At 43.4% G+C, this 18,565-nt stretch overlaps 1 protein-coding gene across 2 annotated transcripts in view; it reads left to right on the top strand.

Annotated features, from left to right (window-relative positions):
- Window positions 1-2,370: 2,370 nt before the first annotated feature.
- The window catches only part of USP12 (ubiquitin specific peptidase 12), an 80,790-nt gene continuing 64,595 nt past the window's right edge, over window positions 2,371-18,565 (top strand). Inside the window, exon 1 of one of the 2 annotated variants that reach the window (XM_022574534.2) lies at window positions 2,371-2,688. In XM_022574534.2, the coding sequence (XP_022430242.1) occupies window positions 2,641-2,688 (48 nt within the window). In that variant the 5' untranslated portion in view covers window positions 2,371-2,640. The remainder of the gene's footprint in view (window positions 2,689-18,565) is intronic. The other variant, XM_089899705.1, reaches the window with a different exon arrangement.

An 18,565-nucleotide genomic window follows, 5' to 3' on the forward strand; every position in this document is an offset into this window, starting at 1 on the left:
TTTAAAAACATCGTGCTAACCAAATGGAATGAGCTTGCCCTAATTTGTTTACTTGCTTGGTCCCTGAAATTATCTGGGTGTAATTTGTAGCTGATACACTCAGGAAGGCCTGAAAGAGGTCAGTTGTACACAAACTCATCTTTCCCTACATACAATGAAGCTCTTTGTAAAGCTGATACGGTTGCAGGTAAAAACTGTATTCTAAGTCCAGATGATCCCTTTCAAGTTCTGGGGGTACACGTGTGACATTTCAGCTATATCTTATCTTCATCTGCATTACATATGGTAAAAAACAAACAAACAAACAAAAAAACACCCCAGTGCATCACCTAGCACATGGAAGATTCTCTCTTTACGTCTGTGCCTTTCCATTTAACCTTAACGCTGGGGAGGTGAGGCATTGGGAGGTTTGCTATTAGGATCTGTGTTATCACCTGTGAACTTATTTTTTAAATTTTTGAAAATTTAAAATCTTTTGGCCACACCACGCGTCATGGGGGATCTTAGTTCCCCGACCAGGGATCAAACCTGTGTCCCCTGCATTGGAAGCGTGGAGTCTTAACCACTGGACTGCCAGGGAAGTCCCTCATCTGTGAATTTAGATGGCTATAACATCAACTAAACAACTTCAGATAATTCTACCAGAAATCCATTTAGAAAAGCCCTTGTTCTTACATACACTTACGTATAAAGCTGGTGGCCTCTGTTCCATGCACAAGGAGAGATCTTGGTGGGCAGCCTAGATGGAGATGGGGCTCAAATTCTGACACATTAGACCTGTTCGACGGGACAGAATGACAACTAGACTTTCATCCAAATAGATGAGACAGACAGGGTCCAGTCTGTCATGGGCATGGCAACACTGGTAGGAGGCCCAGGAATGCCCTGGACGTCTAAGCAGGATGGAACATAGCAAGAAACAACTCAGGTGGGTGATACTTCCAAGTCTAGGCAGGGAAATGGGGAGGTGAGCACCCCAGCTACCTGAATGTGTGGTTCTGGCACATTCTAGCACTGGCTCGGGTATCAGGGCAATGAGGGAAGTCCCGGCTTCCAGGGAGGCAGGTGCCTGGAGCAGCAGGCCAGCTACTATGGGACTTGGCTATATTCTGTGTGCAATTTTGTTTCCCCCAAGCAAGCTTATAATGGAAATCACTATGGAAACAGCATGCATGTACCAGAAATCTATTTTTCACCTAAATTTTGTTTGAATGTTTTGTGTTTTAAATGTTTTGAACTGAAGAGTTAAGGCATATCTGATTTTAGAGATTCGTCTGTCATTTGTCATTTCTGCCCCACTGAAATGGGGGAAACTAAAAAAGCATCCCATCAGTTCTTCAATCGTGAAAAATCACAAGATTTCTAATACAATAATTTATAAAGTTATTCTACTAACTTGAACTTCTTTCTCAAATAGGAAGAAACGAAGCTGAGCTGTCTGACACGAAGAGCAGGGTGCAATGATGCATTTTATCGAAGTGGAAAATAGGAACTATCCCCCCTGGCTAATACTGCTTCAGCATTTTTCACAGGACATTTTTCTTACTTGTGGGACTTCTTGTCCCTGGGAATAACATCATCACTGCTGGGTTGAGATCCTTCCCTATTTTGCAACTCAACTTTCAGAACAAGTATATTTAGATACTATATTTATAACCAAATTCTAAATTTATGGCCAACAAGCGGGCGGAAATCAGCTTCGCCCCCTTCCCCATAATTTACCTTTCTTAATTCAAGGAGCCAAATATAGTTTCTTCTTTGCCTCTTTCACTTTTAATTAATTAATTTGTCTTTCGCGAAATTACGGTGTTCTGACCCAGGTTATTCACCCAATGTATGTACAAAGAAACAAACCACCTTACATTTTAGGTGCTTGGGACATTGGATGAGCCGGGCTATTTTAACCGCTCAGAAGCAGGTTTCCTCCCACCGCACCCAGAATTATCGAGATCACCCCCTCAGTTTTCTGTCTGGGCTAGCTGTTCCCTCGCCGTTGGTAGAGGCTGCTAGTCAGCCCCTTCCAGGATTGACGCTGGTCACCCCCAGCACCCTTCTTGCCCCTCTCGCGGCGCGCGGGCTCTAGGACCGCGAGGGCTGCGGGCGGGAGGCGGTGGCCCCTCCGAGCCCCGCCCCGGCCGAGCGCGGGGTGGAGCCGGCGCGGGAGTTTCCCGAGTCGCGCGCTCCGGAGCCGGGGAGGCATCCGCGGGGAGCGGGCGGCACCGGCGCGGGGAGTGGGCGGGGCCCCGAGGGGGTGGGCGGGGCGCGCCGCCAGGCAGTGCAGCTGCCAGCAGGCCGGGCATTAGGGCCTCGGCGGAGCCCGCTCCCCAGCGCGCTGGGCGGGGTGTGCGGCGGGCGGCTTCGCGGGCAGGCGCGGGCCGCGAGGCAGCGGCTGCGCCCTGCGCCGGGGAGGAGCCGGGGGCGGGCGGGCAGCCGGCAGGCGGGGGCTGGGGCCCGCGGCAGGGAGTGCCGGAGCGCCGGCGGCGACGACATCAGTGGCCGCTGAGCAGGGTCGGTGCGTGGGTCCGCGGCAGCTCGGGGTCCGCCCGCTGGCTGTGGTGCGAGCGGGCGGCCCGGCTGCCCTCCTCCCCCGCCCGCCGCCGCCACCGCCGCTGTGATTGGGTGGAAGATGGCGCTGGGCGGATGGAAATCCTAATGACAGTCTCCAAATTCGCCTCCATCTGTACCATGGTAGGTGAGGCGGGAGGGCGGCGGGCGGCCCTCGTCCCCCGTCCCCGCCCTCGCCGCCCGCGGGGCCTAGCGCGGGACCGTGGCCGGGAGGGGGCGGCGCGGGCCGGGCGGGGGCGGTTGGACGGCGGGGCGCAAGCAAGCGCGGAGCGGCCCCGGGAGGCTGGCGCGCGAGGGTGGCCGGCGGGGGCGGCGCGGGTCGTCGGTGCCCGGGCTCGGCCGCGGGTCCCTGCGGCGCCGGGCTGTGGGCGCGCGAGCCGGGCCGCGGGCCCGGCCGGGGCCGGAGGTGGAAGTACACGAGCGGCGCCCGCGTTTCCGTCCGGCGGCGCGCGGGTTCGGGCCCGGCTGGCCGGGCCCGGAGGGTCCCCAGCGGGCGAGGGGCTGCGGCGGGAAGGCAGGGTCCCCTTATCGGCCGCGAGGCCACGGAAGTCGGCTCAGGTTTCCTCCCCGCGCCTCTGGCGAGGCCGAGTCCCCGCCGGCGCCGAGGGGAAGGGGGTGTGTGTGAAGGTGGAAACTTTAAATAAGTGCTGTCGAAAATTTCCCCCTTTTCTGCTCTTCTGAGAGGAACAAGCTCTCCCGTTTCCAGCCGCGTGTCAAGGTGGCAATCTTGTCTTTGGGAATCCACGTTGATCTTCAAAGCAGCTTAAGCGTTCCTGTCATCTGTTTACTTGAACGCCCCAGACGCATCAGTGTGTGGCTTCAAGTGTTTCTGTGCAGGAACTGACGGCAAGGGTTGCTGTCTGTGTTTTACTGGGGCTTTTAAATCGCCTTTAAGAGAAAAGTACTAATGCCTGTGGAAAAGTCCCGAGTTGAGCAAAACGTGGGTGCGTTTAAATCTTGGTGTTTTGTGGTTGGTCAGAAGGAACAGTTTTCCACACGGTGGGGCGAATTCGTTTTATTAGCTCCTTATGACTTACATCTTGCCATCTTAAGTATGAGCCATCACAGAAAAAAAGTTATTTTTCACCACGTGGGCCTAGTGATGATGTTATTAAAGACTTCTGAAATCTTTCCTTCTGTTTTATGGCTTATCAGACCTTTTTATGCATGTGGGAGATCCCCCCCAGCAATCTTCCATTTAAGGGTGGTACGTTTCATATACCTTTCTTTAGGAGCGGTGAATCAGATAGAAAAGATGCTTTAGAAGCAGATTCTGTACTGCACGCTGAGGAACAGTATAAAAATGGCTGAAATCAAGTGGGATTAAAATCTACAGTATTAAAGACATCACACTGAAGAATGAATCATGAAGAATCCATTTCCTCAAATGGATGTTTGTTTTTCTTGCACAATTCATATTTTAGGAACCATTGATGTTAAAGGGACTGTATTTTTTTTAAATTTTTTTAAAAATTAATTAATTTATTTTTGGCTGTGTCGTGTCTTCATTGTGCTTCATTCGTTGCGGTGCGTGGGCTTCTCATTGCGGTGGCTTCTCTTGTTGCGGAGCATGGGCTCTAGGTTTGTGGGCTTCAGTAGTTGAGGCTCACAGGCTCAGTAGTTGTGGCTCGAGGGCTTTAGAGCGCATGCTCAGTAGTTGTGGTGCACGGGCTTAGTTGCTCCGCGGCATGTGGGATCTTCCCGGAACAGGGCTCGAACCCGTGTCCCCTGCATTGGCAGGCGGATTCTTAACCACTGCGTCACCAGGGAAGCTGAAAGGGACCGTATTAAAAGGATTTCCAAGGATCAGGTAGATTAATTATTTTTAGATATGCCAGTTATTATTGTCTTTCTAAAGGAATGTGATAATTAAGTCTTTGAAAGTGATAATCTTACCAGATTGCTGAGCTACACAGATTGTCAGGTCATAGTTCACTGTCAGAGTCTAGAGTTTGTGGAGTGATGTGTTGCTCTTCACTGTTTCATCCACTCAAGTATATCAGGTATACATTTAGCACCTACTACGCACAAGAGAGTGTGCTGAGTGCTGGGGATACAGCAGTGATCAAGACAGCCTCTGCTTTCATAGTGTTTACATTCTAGTTAAGAGAGACAAACAATATTCACATAAACGTATTAATATATGCTCTAATCAGGTTGAGAAAATGAGGCGGAGAGAGATTTGCCAAGTCAAACACTGAGTAAGTGGGATTTTGATCTCAAGAATTTTAGACTCCAAAACTCTCTCTAGGGCTTCTGCTCAGGTGCATTAATTACATGCGGTGTGTGTGTATTGTTGGCAGATAGGGAAACATCGGTGGCCGGCCAAATGAGATTGATCCAAAAAGTAGTGTTAAAATTGTATGTGCCTCTGTTCATATTTGAATACATTCTGATGTGCTCCCAAGGTAGTGCTAAATATGTCGAAGTATCCTGCAATCTTACTCTTTAACGAGAACTTCAGTCTGTCTTCTGAGATACTACAAAATTGACAGTCAAGAAAAGCAAAGGTATTTATCTCTGTGCCTTTGTAGGTTTCTGACCTGGTCACAGCTGTCTCTCAAGCAGGTAGCCTTCCTTGAATAATCTTAGCCCTGTCCCTCCCCACCCTCCATCCCCCTCATACAATTTCACAGCAGTTTTGTGATCTCAGTAGCACTTACCATACTTGCTGTGTTGTAAATTTTTCTGTTATCTCCTTATTAGATTCTGAAGGCCTTAAGCGAAAGGACTATCGTTTATTTCACAGTTTGGTGGAGCAGTACCTTCTGCATAGAGTAAAAGTCATGCCTGAGATTGGGGTTGTGTGTGGGGTGATGCAGAGGAGAGGGGCTGGTCCTAATGAGAATGATCTCTCAGAATCAGCAGCTGTGAAAACGCTTATAATGAGTTGACGTTTTATTCTATAAGTAATAACGTTGACATAATTTTTTCACATGTCAACACAAGGTACCTGGGCAAATAGCAATACCTTAATAGGATTAAGTAACTGTTAAAAACAAATCTCTTTTGATGTGTCTTATTCTTATGTTCCTCTGACACGCGAAAGTCAGTTAAGTCTGTTTCTCTTAAGTTAGTGTTACAGCCTGACGGTGTGAGTGATTATGTTTAGGTTGCAATGAATCAGTTTGCAGGGTACCTCCAGAAATGCCTCTTGTTGTTTGCCCATGAAATAATTTCAGTGTCACGTGGTGCTTGTTTTGCTGATGAAGTAGCTTCAGACTTCAGGGCCTGGCGCAGAGTAGCTACCTAATATTTAATATTATACTTCATAATTGTGAAATAATGGGGAAAGTGACCGAATGCATGTAGAGGGATGGCCTGTGTTTTGAAATTGAAGTGGAAGTTGTAGAGCAGCTTGTGGTGGCCCAGGAGTAGAAAGTGACCATACGGGTCAGGGTTGTTAGGAAGCACAGCGCTGGGGGCTCCACCGATGTGAGAAGCATCCTCGCTTCCTGTTTGGGTTGTAGGAGTCCTGGCGGGGAAGGCCGTGCAGGGAGGGGGCTGGATAAAGGAGAAGTCGTTGCAGGGGAACGTGGTCGATCGTGGGGTGGCCTGGCTCCTTGCCCACCCCCAGTCACTGGGTGTCAGCTAGATCCCCTAGAACATGGTGTCATTGAAGCCAAGGCCACAAGTCTGCTGCTCGGTGGGTCTGACAGGTTTGCTTTGAAAAAGCCTGTACCCAGCACAGCACCCTGCGCGTGGGAAACTTTAAGGTGACTGCACTTACTGCAGGAAAGTCACAGGTGAGACTGGCTCTTTGTCCTTTCTTATTGTTTGAGTCTCGCTGGGGTCACTCACGCAGAGTCAGATGCGTGTGTGGTCAGTGCAGTTTATCATTCCAGAGGGAGGGGCGGGAGGAAAACCTCAAACCCCGCGGTGCCTTGCTCGTCGGGGTGCGGGGTAGGCTCTTCATGTAGTCCGAATATTAGAGTAAATGATAGCAGTCCTTGTTCCTTCTTGAGAAATAGGGTGGGTGTGATTCTTTTATTAGCGAAATATTTAATTAATTTTTATTAATATTTTAGTAGTAAAAAAGTGTTTTCTGTGATGGGAACATTCAAAGTGAGTTGCCATTGGTTTACTAATTTTGCTGTTTTTAATGTTAATTTAGGAGAGATGAAAACTTCAAAAATAAGGAGTCTTCTGTCATATAAATGGTTGGATAAGGAATGTTTGAACATGTGTTTGAGGACCTTAGCAGAGAGATCCTTTGGAATAAGTTTTATTTAAGCCTGCTGATCCTGCTGATCATTCGAATTTGGCTAAAATACATATTGGACATTAAAAATTGCACATTCTCATTATAGAAAATTTGGAACGTATTCTATAAAAAAGAGTTTGGAAACTCTTAAGGCAGCAGAAAAGAAAATAACTTACTTTCCCTCCCAGAGCTTGTCTTGTCTATTTTTGATTTATTTTTATTTTTTAAATTTATTTTTAATTTATATTGTTTACTTTTGGCTGCATTGGGTCTTTGTTGCTGCGCGTGGGCTTTCTCTAGTTGCGGTGAGCGGGGGCTACTCTTCGTTGCGGTGTGCGGGCTTCTTGTTGCGGTGTGCGGGCTTCTTGTTGCGGAGCACGGGCTCTAGGCGCACAGGCTTCAGTAGTTGTGGCATGCGGGCTCGGTAGTTGTGGCTCGTGGGCTCTAGAGCGCATGCTCAGTAGTTGTGGCGCACGGGCTTAGTTGCTCTGTGGCATGTGGCATCTTCCCGGACCAGGGCTTGAACCCGTGTCCCCCGCATTGGCAGGTGGATTCTTAACCACTGCACCACCAGGGAAGTCCGTCTTGTCTTTTTCAAAAAACTATGCCCTAGGTAAAATTTCACATTTCAGTTTTCCACGTGAATTATTGGCACTTACCACAAATAAAGGTAAGACCGTTGGGATTTGAAACTTTTCATATGCTTAAAAAGTATCGTTTTAAATACCGTGTTCAATTAGGTGAAACAGGTATAAAGACTCTAGTCTCATATCATTTGGCTTTGCTTACCTCTTGGTAGTTTTCTCCTTCCACCTCCAACTAATCTTTTTATAATAGATCTCTGAGTAGGTTAATTATTTACTGTTCCACGACCCATGTGGCCAGTTCAGCCAGACTTGATCGCAACATACCTAGTTTTCTTCCTTGGTTCTGGGCTTCTGATAGGCACCCAGAGACTGAGTCCACTTCCATTTTCTCACAAGTTCTTTCTTCCTGCCTTTAAAGTCAGATTTATTGAAGCTCTCCTGAAACTTTTACTGTCTCAGGAAAGATTATTTAAGCATTCGTTTAGCTAGCATTAATTCCTTTCCAGAAACCTTCATTTTTTAGATTTAAATAATCTGATTTTGTTTTGAATTCTCTTTCAGTAGCTCAATTCCAGAAACTTAATATAGTATTTTGTAATGTATCCTACTGCATGGTATATTAAAAAGAGCAGTTGGACCAGAAGGAAACTTCTAATCCAGATTTTGACATTTAGATCTGTGCATATGGGAAAGTCTCCTAAAACTTTGTGGGTTGGTTTTTCTCATCTGTAAAATAAAGGGGTTGGACTAGACGCGTAAATATTCCTTCTGTGTTTGTTTCCTTCTAGATCGAAAACTCAGTATTCTCTGATCCTTTGAGTGTTTATAAATTTTTTTTTTTTTTTTTTTTTGCGGTACACGGGCCTCTCACTGTTGCGGCCACTCCCGTTGCAGAGCACAGGCTCCGGACGCGCAGGCTCAGCGGCCATGGCTCACGGGCCCAGCTGCTCTGCGGCATGTGGGATCCTCCCGGACCGGGGCACAAACCCGCATCCCCTGCATTGGCAGGCGGACTCTCAACCGCTGCACCACCAGGGAAGCCCTATAAATGATTGTTGATACCATCATTTTGGGAATGCTAATTGTGTTTAATTGATTTTCTTTTACCTGTTTGACCCCCTTCACCCATTTCTCTCCACCCCCCCCACCTCCACCACCTCTGGCAAACACACCAGTCTGTTCTTTGTTCTATGAGCCTTTTTTTTTTTTAAGATTCCACATATAAGTGAGATAATATGGTATTTGTCTTTGACTTACTTCACTTGGCATAATACCCATGATATTCATCCATGTCGTCGAAAATGGTAAGACTTTTAGTCCTTTTTTATGGCTGAGTAATATTCCATTGTATACATGTACCACATCTTCTTTATCCATTCATCCATTGATGACATCAGGTTGTTTCCATATCTTGGCTGTTGTAAATAACGCTGCATTGAACATAGGCATGCATTTATCTTTTTGAGTTAGTATTTTTGTTTTATTTGATAAATATCCAGAGGAGGAGTTGCTGGATCATATAGTAGTTTTATTTTTAATTTTTTGAGGGACCTCCATATTGCTTTCCATAGTTGCTGCACCAACTTACATTCCCACCAACAGTGCACAGTGTGGTTCCCTTTTCTCTACATCCTCACCAACACTTGTTATTTCTTGTCTTTTTGACACATTCTGACAGGTATGAGGTGATATCTCATTGTGGTTTTGATTTGTATTCTCGTGATGGTTAATGATGTACAGCATCTTTTCATGTTACTGTTGGCTATGTGTATGTCTTCTTTCGAAAAATGTCTATTCAGATCTTCTGTCCGTGTTTTGATCGCATTGGTTTTTTGGGCTGTTGAGTTGTCTGAGTTCTTTTATGTGTTTGGATATTAGTCCCTTGTCAGATGTATGATTTGCAGTAGTTTCTCCCATTCAGTAGGTTGCATCTGATAATGTTTTAAATAATATAAGGTGCGTGGAAGTAGATATAGTTAAATATGAATTATACTTAGTTTCCTAGTTTGTCTGTGTTTTTGGCCACGCCGCTTGGCTTCTGGGATCTTAGTTCACTGACCCGGGATTGAACCCTCACTCCCTGCAGTGGAAGTATAGAGTCTTAACCGCTGGACCACCAGGGAGGTCCCCCTGTTTTTGTTTTTTTTTTTAATGTTATAGAATTTATGGAAAATTACGGTCCAAAGTAAATATATTCCTTCCTTCAAAAACATTTACTGGAGGTCAGTGATATCACCATTTTATTCATTAACAGGCTAATCCATGCTGTTTACTTATTTTTGACGTTGTTTTCTTTAACAATGCCATTTAAAAAAAAAGATTTGAGGGACTTCCCTGGTGGCGCAGTGGTTAAGAATCCACCTGCCAATGCAGGGGACACAGGTTTGATCACTGGTCTGGGAAGATCCCACATGCCACGGAGCAACTAAGCCCTTGCGCCACAACTACTGAGCCTGCGCTCTAGAGCCTGCGAGTCACATCTACTGAAGCCCGCATGCCATGACTCCTGAAGCCCAGGCGCCTAGAGCCCGTGCTCCGCAACAAGCGAAGCCACTACAATGAGAAGCCCAAGCACCGCAACGAAGAGTAGTCCCCACTCGCAGCAACTAGAGAAAGCCTGCGCACAGCAACGAAGACCCAACGCAGCCAAAAATAATAAATAAATAAAATTAAATAAAAAAAAAAGATTTGAATTTGTACCCTTTTTGAGATTCCGCATTTATTTTTGTGGGTATGAGTGTGAGCTTGAACAGGTTACTTCGCTGTGCCACGGTTTTCTTATCTGTAAAATGGGGGTGAAATAATGTCCACTTCATAGGGTTATAGAATGGTACCTGGCCCAGGGTTAATCACCTGTAGTGTTTGTAGTTATTATTATTACCTTTGTACAGTGATTTGCTCCCCTCCGTGTGGTAAGGACTCACTGGCACTACTAACGCTAGTAACCAAAATTGAAATCTTTAAAGTAAAGTGCAGTTATTTTAGTTCATTTTCATCATAAGAAAAATTATATAAACATTATTAATAGTATATGCCTCTGAGAAAGCAGACATTTACTCTGAAGTTAAGTGAGCTAGATTATAATACTGCAAACTAAGAATGTAGATTATCTTTTTTTCCCTGTTTTGAATATTTTGTAGAAAGATTTTATTCCTTTCGTCTGGGAATAAAAATGTTCTAATTTGTAACATTCTCAAATATGTTCTAGAAGTTTAGATAAGTTGGGAATACTACTTTCAGAAGAAAAGTCTTACTTTTTCTACTAAAAAAAAAAAAGCACACCAACTTTTTGTCATTGTTAGAATGAAGCGTGTGTTTTAAAATTAGCTTCAGGCCTTATTTCCTTTCAGATTTTCCTGTTCTTTCCTGAGGCCATATTGTTGCACTTGATTCACTCATGCCTCTGCCCCCACTGGAATGATATCTCTTGTTGGCCTGCGGTGCAGTTACCCAACCTGCTTTTTTTAGAAGAGGATTATTTAAATATCTGTAAAATAAGGTGTCGGTAGAAAAGGGTAAATGCTAGATGTTATGAGGCGTTAATGGGTTGCTGAATTTAAAAATTTAATCAGAGACCCAGTATTGTTGAAAATAACTATACATAAGACTTCATCATTTAAAACCTTGTGCATAGAATTTGTATTAGAAGGGGAGAGACAGTTTATATAAGTAATTCGTTTTGGAAGAAAAACTTTGAAGTCTTTACTTTCACAAAAGTACTCAGTAAAGAATTTTGTGATATCATGTAGCGTGAAGTACGTGATATTTAATATAGAACGTGATTGCGTGAGGTGCTGTGTATCTTCACTCCCCTGTGTGTTCACAGGCTTATCCTTTGCTGCTGCTGCTTCAAAAGAAAGATCATTAGCTTTTCCTAAGAGTTGTGTGGTGTCTACGGAATGTCTCAGCTTGCTTAGAATCTCCATCTGTAGCCGTCCGTGCAGCTAAAGCTGCATGCCAATAAAAATTTATTTCCAACTTAAAACAAGAAGCGGATGTTCTTCCAGTGATAACGGACAGATGTTCTTATTGAAATGCTTCATAGGTGCAGGAACCAACCAGCATTTCCTACTTGTGAATAGTGGTGTACTTTAATGGAGTTAGAATATTATTGCCTTTGATTTTATTTTAGTGCTTTTTATTTCAGTGACCTAAGTAAGCCTTCTGCCTGATGGTGAATAAGTATATAAGTGCTTTTCATGGAAGGAGGGGTGGATTTATTATTTTTAAGCTAAGCGCGACGTGTTCTCTCTCTTTTGTTTTTTTTTTTGTAAAGTGCCTTTCTTCATGACTACTGTCAGGAAGCATTCATGGAGGCTTGCATTCTGTCAGGGTGTATGCGGGTCCTGAGAATACAGAGATGACCATGGTAAGCTCTGGTCTTACAGAGCTTCCCATTCGGTGTGTCCCGCATGGGTTATGCTCGTGCAGAGAACACCCAACTTCTGGTGGGTTTTCCCTGTGAAAATCCAGCCTTCACCTGATGACCACGCTGGAAAATCTGCATCTTCTTTGAAAGAAATCTGCATCTTCTTCACTTGTCTTCTTCTTTGAAGACATTTATAGATTGCCCTTTTCAACTGAAAAGATACAAGTGGACTCTTCCACCTATTCTGTCTCTCTGTTTGTGGTTTGTTCTACTACTTTAGTCCTTTCAAGGTGGCATGGCTGCCTTGCCCTTCCTTTCTCATGTCCTGCCGTCTATCTCTCTTGGTTTCAGTGTTTCACCCCACGTGTCACCATCTTTCCTTTTTACTTCTGGGACCGCACTGTGGTTATTATACCACCCCAGTGTGTTCTGTTAATGATGACCAGGGTCATCTCGGCAAACTTGGTGAAGTGGGAGGTGACTTCTGTAATTTTCGGCTTCCCGGGGAATGTGTGTGGAGATCTGGCACTCGGTGGCCCTTAGTGGTGCTGGTGCTGAGTACTTCGCAAACCGGTTTAGCAGACTTAGAGACGATAAATCCAGGCTGGATGATTAACAAGAATTAGGATATTTGGGTCCATTTTTGGTTGACATAAAGCTGATGAACCCTCTCTAAATGGGACGTGGTGCTGTGACAGGAAGAAGGCTGGGCTGAATAGGCGTGGCCCAGTTGAGAAATGAAATTTCATGATAGAATATTCGTAAAAACTTTCAGAATTGTATTCCTGGTAGACATGGAGTGGTTGGTAAATATTATTTTTTTTTAAGCTGTCAATTATATATTTTTATTGAATTTAAATGCTAGAAAAAAGTATTCGAAAGTATTTATCTCTTCATCTATTTATTTGTAATACCGCACAACTCCTTTTTAAATACTTTCCTATGGGAAATTTTTATTAATAGACCTATTTTTGTCTTATTTTCCTTCTGTCTTTTTTACAGCCAACCTATGTTTAGTACTGATTCTGAACTATAATGACGTTGTCACTTTTAGAAATGGGGTGGTATATATGCCTTTGAGGTTGAATGAATTGTTTTGAACTATCAAAATGAGGATTTTAAAAGTGAAATAAACCACTCAGGTTTAGCTGTATGCATTGTTAAAGAATATTATGACCTTTGGTTTCCTTGGAAACAGTAGTTTCTTTTAATTCTTCATTTTCAGAAAGTCAAAAAAAATTATTATTTTAAAAAGTACAAAATTGTGTGAAGTAAAAAAACCTATCTCTTGCAAAGAGAAGGAGGGGCAGCCCTTTCCAAGAGTTAATTATTTGTTAGAGTCTGTGTGTGTGTGTGTTTGTGTGGCTGGACATCACCTGAGCATATATAAACATACAGTATTGTGTGTGTCATCACCGCCCCCCCCAATAAATATTGCAACTTGCTCTTTTCACTTAATGTATTGAATATAATGGACATTTTCCTTTGTCATTATATTGCTTCATTCTAGGTCAAAACTGTGCTCATTTTAATTCTTCATCATCTTCAGTGTTGATCATACTAGAAAGGTTGGATTATATAATACTGATTGCATATTTTCATTTTCTTTAACATCAATTGTGTTAGTTTCCTAGGGCTGCCAAAACCAAGAACCCCAAACTGTGGTTTAAAATAACAGAGTTTTACTGTCTCACAGCTCTGGAGGCCAGAGTCCAAAATCAGCAGGGGCTGGGGGTGGGCAGAGCTGGCGCCTTTGGAGGCTGTGGGGAGGCTGCTCTCTGCCTTTCTCCTATAGCTTCGGGTGGTTCCCAGGCAATCTTTAGTTTGTGGATGCGTCACTCCAGTCTTTGCTTCATCTTCACTTGATGTCCTCCGCTTTGTCTCTGTTCCTTCATATCGTCTTCCCTCGGTCCACGCCTGTTTCTGTGTCCACATTTCCCCTTTTTATACAGACGTCAGTCATACTGGATTAGGGCTCACCCTGATGACCTTTAACTTGATTACCCTTGTAATGACCCTGTTTCCAAATAAGGTTCATATTCTGAGGTACTGGGGGTTAGGACTTTCACATGTTTTTATTGGGGGATACGATTTATCCCAATGCAACAATGGAGCAGTCAGGTTCATTTTTACAAATCAGTATCAATGATGTTCATTAAGTAGGTTATGTACTAGACACTAGAGTTGCATTTTAAGTTTCAGACTTTGTCCTCAAAGGACTTGCAGTCCTTTATATATTTTTTTCATATATATGAAAAAATCAATAATGAAAGTAAAATGCTACATTAGAAAACACTTAATGCAAAAGAAAGCAATAAAGGGGAAATAGAGAGGAAAAAAGACAGGAGTCGGAAAAAATTTATAAAATTATAAATTTTACCATATACATCTTAGCTTGTCAGAATCACCTTTAGATTTATACTAGCATAATTCCAGTGGTATATAGGAATGTTATTCCTATATAGGTCCATTCCCTTTCTCCCCTTTTAGGGCTTTATTTTTATATATATTACATCTGTTAATGTTATAAACACAGCAGTACATTGTCATAATTAGTACTTTACCATCTATTTGCTAAGCCCATTACAGCTTTGCTCCAACCCGCCCCTTTGTGCTGTTACTGGTATATGTATGACGTATATTACATTTATCTATATCATGGGCCCAGTAATACTTTATATATTGTACATACATAACTATTTTATACAATTGCTTTTTAAATCAGTTAAGAGGAGAAAGAAAAATGTTTATGGTGTCCTCTGTAGTGAAACAGTTACTGTCACGGGTCCTCTTTTTTTGTTCATGTGGACAACAATTATTATCTGAGGTCATGTGCTTTCATCCTGAAAGCCTCCTTTAGTATTTCTTGTTAAGTCATGTCTGCTAGCAAAAAATTGTCAGGGTTGTTTGGTTTGGTTTGGTCTGGGAAAATCTTTGTTTCACATTTAGTCTGAAAGCTTTGCCAGATTTAGTGTTCTTGGTTGACAGTTTTTTTATTTGAGCACTTTGAATATGTTACCCCACTGCCTTCTTGCCGCCTTGTTTCTGTTGAGAAGTCAGCTGTCAGTATTACTGGCGTCCCTTCTAAGCGACTCATCCTTTTTCTCTGGCTGCTTTCAAGTTTTTCTCCTTGTCTTTGACTTTCAGCATTTTCACTATCGTGTGCCTGTTTGTGGGTCTCTTTGGTTTATAACCTATATATTCTTTTTTTAAAAAATAAATTTATTTATATTTACTTTTGGCTGAGTTGGATCTTTGTTGCTGCACGCGGGCTTTCTCTAGTTGGAGTGAGCGGGGGGCTACTCTTCGTTGTGGTGCGCGGGCTTCTCACTGCGGTGGCTTCTCTTGTTGTGGAGCACGGGCTCTACGTGCATGGGCTGCAGTAGTTGTGGCTTGTGGGCTCAGTAGTTGTGGCTCGCAGGCTCTAGAGCGCAGGCTCAGTAGTTGTGGCTCATGGGCTTACTTGCTCCGCGGCATGTGGGGTCTTCCCGGACCAGGGCTCGAACCCGTGTCCCCTGCGTTGGCAGGCGGATTCTTAACCACTGCGCCACCAGGGGAGCCCTGACCTATATATTCTTAAATTCTGGTTTGTGTTAAATGCCGGTACCTTTCAGTTGGGAGTTTGTGGTTTTTTTGGGGGGGGGGGGACATTTCAGTTATAGTATAATATATCAACTTTGTAGGTCAGAATGATTAGATTAATTCAAAATCGTTACGTCTCAACCAAGAATATATTACTATAGTTAAATATTACATTCTCACAGAAGACATTCATAAGAAAATTGGACACAAACTAAAATGAAATGATAGTATGAATTCCTTTCATGAGTTATATATTGTGGTGCCTGTAGATTAGCTTCACTGTGTATTTATTCTACGGATAAAATTCTTTGGAAGGGCAGTGGTTATGAGGGTGTCCCGCTGCATGTTTTTCAGATGGTGTATTAGGTTTCTAGGGCTTCTGTAACAAGAGCTGCAAACTGGGTGGCATAGAACAAGGGAAATTTATTGTCTTACAGTTCTGGAGGCCAGAAGTCCAAATCCAAGGTGTTGGCAGTGTTATGCCCCCTCTGAAGGTGTTAGAGAAAGATCTGTTCCAGGCCTCTGCTAGCCTCTGCTAGCCTCACTTGGAAGTATTGAGCCTCAGGTGTTCCTTGGTTTGTCGATGGCCACTTTTACCTGTGTCCCTTCACATCATCTTCCCTCTGTGTGTGTCTGTGTCTAAATTTCCCCTTTTTATAAGGACACCAGTCATTGGATTCGGGCTCACCTTAATGACCTCATTCTAACTTGATTACTTCTGTAAAGACCCAGTTTCTAAGTAAGGTCACAATCCAAGCTACTGGGAGTTAAGACTGCCATATATCTTTTTTTGGGGCGAGGGATACAGTTCAATTCATAACAGATGGCTTAAAGGAGTATTGCCATCTTTAGTTCTTTCAGAAATAAGATAGGGACTCAAGGAACTGTAGTTTTTTAAGGGGAGTAGCAATTAGTTAGTTTGGGTATCTTCTAAACTAACTAGTTTAAATATCTCTAACCTCACTTATGAGCCAGGATTGGAGCTCTGTAGTTGGTGGAATTTATACTTAATTTTGCATTAAACTAATAATGGCTGACCTTTTCTGGAAGTCGATGTATCAGTAGTTAGCTGACTGCTTGATTTTTTTTTTTCCTCTTTGTGACTGCTCAATCCGTCACCTTCTACCCAGCCTCCCACACCCAAGTCTTTCACAGCTGTGTAATATTTTCTTTTAGTTACATGGATACTTAATAAGAAATTTTACTGTTTTACTGATTATAAAAGGAATAAATGTTTGTGATGGACAGCAATGTGTAAAGAAACTAAAAGTCACCTATAACCCATTAATCAATTACTAGTATTTGACAACATGTTTTTTGTATGTTCTCTTGGTCTTTTCCATACGTGGCAAACATGGTTTTTAAAACACAATTTGTATTAAATATTCTTTTACTGTCCTGTGGGTAATTGAGTTAATTATTAATGTTAGTGCTCTCAAATCAGACATTTTAATATATTTGCTCTTATATCTTTCTATTCTGTGATGTCTTGGAAACCAAGATATACTTATTTTTGTTGTTTCTCATTTTCTCTATTGATAACAAAAGTTTGGTGTAACAGATTTAGAGAGTTTTGGAGTTAACAAAGGACCTTATGACAACTAGCCCTTTATAGTAACAAGTAAGTACAGGGGAGCTAAATCTGAGATCCCGATATTTCACAGTGATAAGCAGATTCTAAATGAACTCCTTCAACATAGTGGTTTAGATTGAAGTTATGTGGGAACTAGTTTATGTTGTTATTAATTTGTCCTTCCTTCTGAGAAGCTACCAAACTGGAATAGCAAGCATTGGAAGAAAGTGGTTATGCAGGAAGTCTTCAACTAACAGACTGATTTCCAAAGTGCTTTTTTTTTTTTTCCAAAGGTCTTTTTAAAGTCAGTTGATTGGCGCTCATTATTGATTCTCCCATAGAAACAGTGTATAAATTCAGCTCCTTAGCCAAACGGACAAGGTGTGTTTTAGCCCTGATCGGTTACTCTGGCTCGGCAGCATCGTGGCACATGGTTCACGCAGAAGGGCTACCGTTGCCACGTGGAAAAGTGGGGCTCAGAATTTCATGTCTTTTACTTGTCATTCTTCAAGAAGGAGACTCACTGGGAAACGTCTTACACTTGTATGGTTACTTGAGGAGAACCTGACGTTTGGGGAGGGTGGTGTGATGAAGAGTAGGCGTTCTGTGTCTGACACAGACCCGCGTTCAAGTTTCCCCTCTGCCATTTATTAGTTACAACTTTGGACATATTACCTTAAAACCTTGAGTTTATTTTACATGTAAAATGGGCCAAAAATAATATGTGTAACAATTGGGTAGTGCTTACTGTGTGCTTGACATTATTCTAAGCCCTTTACATGTATTAATTCATTTAGTTTTCACAGTAGTTCTTTGAGGTTGGAACTGGTGTTATCTTTTACCGATAAGAAAACCGAGGCACAGATAGCTTAAGGAGTTTTCCCAGTGTCATACAGAGCTGGGATTCGAATCCCTGGAAGTCTGGATCCAGAGTCTTTGTTTATAATTGCCATACTCAACTGCTTGTCCAAAAATACTGCTCTGAGGTTACTAGGAGGAGTAAATAAGATAGTATGTCAGGGGTCTGGTTCAGTAAATCTTAGGTCCCTAATTCAACTCCTTAGGTGTCTGCGAGCAACCCTGTATTTTCGTGGCTCACTGTGTACTCAATCACAAATTATGAATTCCCTGTATCAGCAAAATGAGTTTTAATAACATACTAGCACTTCTCTTAATTTGTCTACACATTACCTTCTTACTGCAGGTGGAAATCCCCAGTCAAAATTTAGGCAGTTTCGGGGACTTCCCTGGTGGCGCAGTGGTCAAGAATCCGCCTGCCAATGCAGGGGACATGGGTTCGAGCCCTGGTCCGGGAAGATCCCACACGCTGCGGAGCAACTAAGCCCGTGCGCCACGACTACTGAGCCTGCGCTCTAGAACCCGCGAGCCACAACTACTGAGCCCGTGCGCCACAACTGCTGAGCCCGTGCGCCTAGAGCCCATGCTCTGCAACAAGAGAAGCCACTGCAAGGAGAAGTCCATGCACTGCAACAGAGTAGCCCGCGCTCGCTGCAAGTAGAGAAAGCATGCACGCGGCAGTGAAGACCCAGTGCAGCCAAAAATAAATAAATAAATTTATTTAAAAAAAAGATTTAGGCAGTTTTGGGGTGAGTGGAAAGGGGGAGGGACAGACACGGGGAAGGGTCTGTCCAGCACAGTGGTGGAGTCACTGGATGTCAGGGATC

The sequence above is a fragment of the Delphinapterus leucas genome, chromosome 18, assembly GCF_059928025.1.
Source record: "Delphinapterus leucas isolate spDelLeu-1000000601 "Yukka" chromosome 18, BTC_Dleu_Yukka2, whole genome shotgun sequence".
Lineage (NCBI taxonomy): Eukaryota > Metazoa > Chordata > Mammalia > Artiodactyla > Monodontidae > Delphinapterus > Delphinapterus leucas.